At 53.8% G+C, this 4942-nt stretch overlaps 1 protein-coding gene across 2 annotated transcripts in view; it reads left to right on the plus strand.

The window, feature by feature from the left end:
- The first annotated feature begins 167 nt into the window (after positions 1-167).
- Positions 168-4942, plus strand: part of LOC126405258 (uncharacterized) — a 20282-nt gene continuing 15507 nt past the window's right edge. For both annotated transcript variants that reach the window (XM_050068906.1, XM_050068907.1), the window contains exon 1: positions 168-3416. In XM_050068906.1, the coding sequence (XP_049924863.1) occupies positions 1672-3416 (1745 nt within the window). In that variant the 5' untranslated portion in view covers positions 168-1671. The remainder of the gene's footprint in view (positions 3417-4942) is intronic.

Consider the following 4942-nt stretch of genomic DNA (forward strand, 5'->3'; position numbering starts at 1 on the left):
TTATCTTATCTTAACCTATCTTACCTTAACCTATCTTATCTTTACCTATCTTATCTTATCTTAACCTATCTCATCTCATCTTATCTTAACCTATCTTATCTTATCTTATCTTATCTTATCTTAACCTATCTTATCTTATCTTAACCTATCTCATCTCATCTTATCTTAACCTATCTTATCTCATCTTATCTTAACCTACCTTATCTTAACCTATCTTATCTTATCTTAACCTATCTTACCTTAACCTATCTTATCTTAACCTATCTTATCTTATCTTATCTTAACCTATCTTACCTTAACCTATCTTATCTTATCTTATCTTAACCTACCTTATCTTATCTTAACCTATCTTATCTTATCTTAACCTATCTTACCTTAACCTATCTTATCTTAACCTATCTTATCTTATCTTAACCTATCTTATCTTGTCGTTTCTTACCTTATCTTAACAGTTTGTCTAAAATGTATGTCATAAATAAATAATTTAATCAAAAATTGATGGGCAGAATAATCAGTAATAAAACTTGTAATAAAACTTGTTCCCAGCTCAATAATAAGTTGTCAAGCAGATATTTTCGATATGTTATTTAAACGTAGGATAGTTTGTCTTGCCTGTTCCCTCTGTCCCTCCCCTTTCCCCATACACACAGGAGACACCCACCCACATCCTGCTTCTAATTGGCTCTGACCCTGATGCAACGAGTACTAGCCAATCAGAGGCAGAGCAGGGTAATGTGTTTTTTTCTGGTTAGGAAAACGTCAGTCCTGTAACTAAAAGAAAAAAGTCAGATGAGTGCATAAACAGCAATAATAAATGAAGAATTTGTGAATTCAGGATGATATTTATTTGTGTGTGCAAGTTTTAATGATCAGAGGTTTACTGTGTATATAATGTACTTGGTACATCAGTCTATATTTGATATCCCATCTGTTTTCTAATGTTAAATAATGTTAAAAGGTGGTTTCACTCCCTCTTGTGGATGTAAATTGACAATCCGTCCCTACAGATTGTAAAATCGTGCACACAGTTTATTTAACTTTCTCTCTCCGGGACCTCGTGGGGCTCCGTAGAAAAGTCGCTTGTTCTGGGCTTGTTGTCACAGGCCTGGTTGCTTATTTGTCTCGCGACATCTGGCAACACTGTGTGTGACCCCCTGTAAGTACCGAACGGTCCCTAACTGCCGTTAACGGCGTTCTCAACATGATCACGGACAGCTGTCACAGCCGGTAGTGACGGAGCTCTCCGGTACCGGGAAGTGTTGATGAGCGGATGGAGGTGTCGGTTTGTCCGTTTATCAATCAGCTGATCGATTATTGATGTCGCCGCTGCGCAGCCGCCCCGCGCGCCCCCCATCATCAGCACATCCGTGTTGTCTCACCGGAGGATGAGTCGGTAGGAGGCTAACAGCTAGCTAACGTCACCGAGCGGCGGCACCGGGCGGGTTTTCTCATGTCGTTTCATGTCCAGCGGAGCCGTTACCGTCACGAACCGGTCCGGAAGTTCCATGGCCGTCGGCCGGTGTTGGGTCGGGCTGCCCGGTGAGCTGAGCGGGGAGGATGCAGCAGCTAGCCACCGTTAGCTCCGCAGCTGTTTATTTATATCGGTGTTATGTAAGAGCGGAGCCCGTTTAGCTCCCGTTAGCTCCCGTTAGCTCCCGTTAGCCTGTCAGGATGAATGACGCGCAACAAGAAATGTCTCCGGACTTCGTCTTGATGCGTCTCGTGTCCGCGGCGGAGTACGACCGGCTGGACGAGCCCGACGACCTGATGTCCGGGGGCGGCGGCTTCGGGCCCGTTAAAGCCGTGCTGGGTCACCACGGCGGCGGGTTTGATCTGGACTCCGGCGGCCCCTCTCCAGGCCTCGGCTCGGCCTCCCCGCACTACAGCTCACCGCTCCCCGGGAAAGGTGAGCTGGACGGCGGGCTGGTGTTGACGCAGGCCCCGCCGTGCTCCGAGGCGCCGCTGTCCCCTCCGCCGCCCGAGGACTTTACCGTAGCGGCGCAGCGGTTTGTGGACTTCCCGGTGCAGCACGGCTCGGGGGCGCACGGGTCGAGGGCGCAGCTGATGGTGTTTCAGAACCTGCTGCGGTCCGGAGACCGGATCCTGGAGTGCGGACTGGAGCAGCCGCCCCCGGGGTTCCTCCAGGAGGAGGCAGAGAGACAGAGACAGCAGCTGGATCCCGGATCCGGTCCCGGTCCCACAACGGCCGGTCCCGGCCCAGGGGGCGGGAAGGAGCAGAACTCTCAGTGCGTCCCGTCTGCAGAGGAGACCCTGCAGCCGCAGCAGCCACAGCTGCTCCAGTGGCACCCGGTCCTCAGACTGTCCAAGGGGTCTGACGGGTCCCAGACGCCCCAGCAGGACGTCCCAGCTCTGGACTCTGAGTCCGGGTCGGTCCTGTGCCACCGACACCGACTGCTGACCGATCGGCTGGCCAAGTGGCCCCCGGGCCTGCTGGACCAAGCCCTGCGTCTGGGCCTGTTGGAGCCCAGGAAGAACTACTCCGGCGGGGGGGAGGACCCGGTCCTGGCTCTGGCCCGGAGGCTGGGTCAGCTAGGGGAGGGGAGGGAGGGAGGAGGAGGCAGGGGGGAGGAGATGGTGCTCCCCCTGTCTCGATGCTCCTGTCACAGCGGGGCGGGGGGCATGGGGCCCGGGGAGGACCCAAGTGAGACCAGCGACGCCCTGCTGGTTCTGGAGGGTCTGGGGTCTGAGGAGGTGGGGGGGCTGGGGGAGGGAGGGGACAGGGATGGAGGGGGCGCTGAGAAGGGGGACACAGTGGGTGGAGGGGGGACGTCTGGGGGGGCAGGACCTGTGTTCTCCAGCGGGACTCTGAGCGGTCTGATGCGGCAGGTCCACAGACTGGCGGAGGAGGCGGGGGTCTGCACAGATCAGACCTGCCGGACCTCGCTGGCAGTCCTCGGTGCTGCAGTGTCCCTCCCCCCCTGTGTAGACCCCCGTGCCCCCATCAGCAGCGCCCCCCTCTGCCCGTACCCCCCTGTCCGTCCTCAGGCCCTCCAGGCGGCGGCGGCCCTCAGCGGCCTCCAGGTCTCCCCTGACCCCCTCCCGTCCTCCGGCCCCGATCCTGCCCACCACCCCCAGCATCAGCACCAGTCCCGCTCCCAGCCCCAGAGCCGCGCCACCACCCCCAAACTGGGCGTGGCCTCTGGGGGAGCGGGGCGGTCCGCTTCCCCCCTGGTGGTCCTGGAGGGAGGAGGGGAGAAGACGCTGCGGGGGAAGTCCAGGAAAGGGGGGTCCCTGAAAGTCCGGCTCAGCAAGCTGTTCAGAACCAAGAGCTCCAGCGGGGGGTCGGGGGGGCTGCTGGACAAGAGGCCCTCGCTGGCGTCGTCCACCTCGTCAGGCGGGAGTCTGCTGGACGTGTGGGGGTCGACCTGCAGCAACACGGAGCCCGACAGCAGCAGGTGAGAGGGGGGGGTGGTTATCGATTATTGATGATCACTGATGACAGTGAGGATACTCGTTACCATGACGACAGCTTGTTTTACTGACCTGAGAGCAGCTGAACAGGAACACGTGATCACCTGTTGGTTCCTACCGATCAGTTTGGTCAATAATCAGGTCGTTCACTCAAAACTTTGTTCTGTGAAACTCAAACAGCAACACATGAAGTTTACAACTGCAACAAACAAACAAACAAACAGGTGTCGTTCACGTCGCTGTTGCCCCTCATCGTTCTGTATTTTAATTTAATTTAATTTTTTAATTTAATTTTAATTTGATTTACTTTATTAACCCCCTGAGGGGAAATTCAATTTTTCACTCTGTTGTCAATTACACACAGGTCTGAAAGACACACACATGCACAAAGTGGAGAGATGTCAGAGTGAGGGGGCTGCCCTTGGTGAGGCGCCCCGAGCGGTTGGGGGGTTCGGTGCCTTGCTCAGGGGCACCTCTGCAGTGCCCAGGAGGTGAACTGGCACCTCTCTAGCCACCAGTCCACGCTCCATATTTTGGTCCGGACGGGGACTCGAACAGGCGACCCTCCGGTTCCCAACCCAAGTCCCTATGGACTGAGCTTAAAAGGTTTGATGGCAGAATGAGGGAACAGAGTCGTCTCACCTTTGAGCCGCCACAGAAGGAAGTCTGTATAAACAGGACAGTCGGCAGGACGGACTGTGGGCGGGACAGGTGTGACGTTTTGAAGACGTGTTGTAAGTTCGAGATCGTAAAGTTTAAGTTCACATTTTCAAACTGTCTGTGCAGACGGATTATTCACCACGTGTTCGACCCGACATCAGAGAACTAAAATATATCAACATCAGTGATTCTGTTTGACGGGTTTCAGATCAAAACCTGATGTCGTGGCATCCGTCGCCCCTGCCGCCCATAAATCATGAAGCTGAGTGAGAGCAGTGGGCGGGGTCTTCTTTACAGAGTGGCGTTAGAACAGTAGAACAGTAGATGCACGCCTCCCTCTGTGCAGTGATACGGTCGGTGGGTGTAGTTCAGTAGAAAGAAAATAGTTCCTACATCAAACTGCTCACACCGCGGTCTGTGGATTATCCTGAGTCACGGGGTCATGACCTCTGGGAAGAGACGTCCACGTTAATAATAATAATGAGGGAGGTGGGGATGGTGAGGAGTCCAGCTGAGGTTGAGCGGAGGGTGCGGGAGGGGGTGTATTCCTGAAGGAGGTCACAGAGGTAAGTGGGGGCTAGGTGGTGGAGAGCTCTGTAGGTGAGGAGAAGGTCTTTGTAGTGGATGCAGTATTGTACAGGGAGCCAGTGAAGGTGGATGAGAACAGGGGTGATGGTATCTCCCAGGCGCACTACGTCATCAAACCATGTGATGTTTGGTATTGCCGGATTCAGGAAGCTCTCGACTTTTCAAAAATAACATTGTTTTTCTTTTATTTATTATGTATTTGGCACCAGAGCAGCCTAAACACACAAAGTCCAAAATCACCATGAGTGGTGACAAGTCATGT

Source organism: Epinephelus moara, chromosome 18 (assembly GCF_006386435.1).
Source record: "Epinephelus moara isolate mb chromosome 18, YSFRI_EMoa_1.0, whole genome shotgun sequence".
Lineage (NCBI taxonomy): Eukaryota > Metazoa > Chordata > Actinopteri > Perciformes > Serranidae > Epinephelus > Epinephelus moara.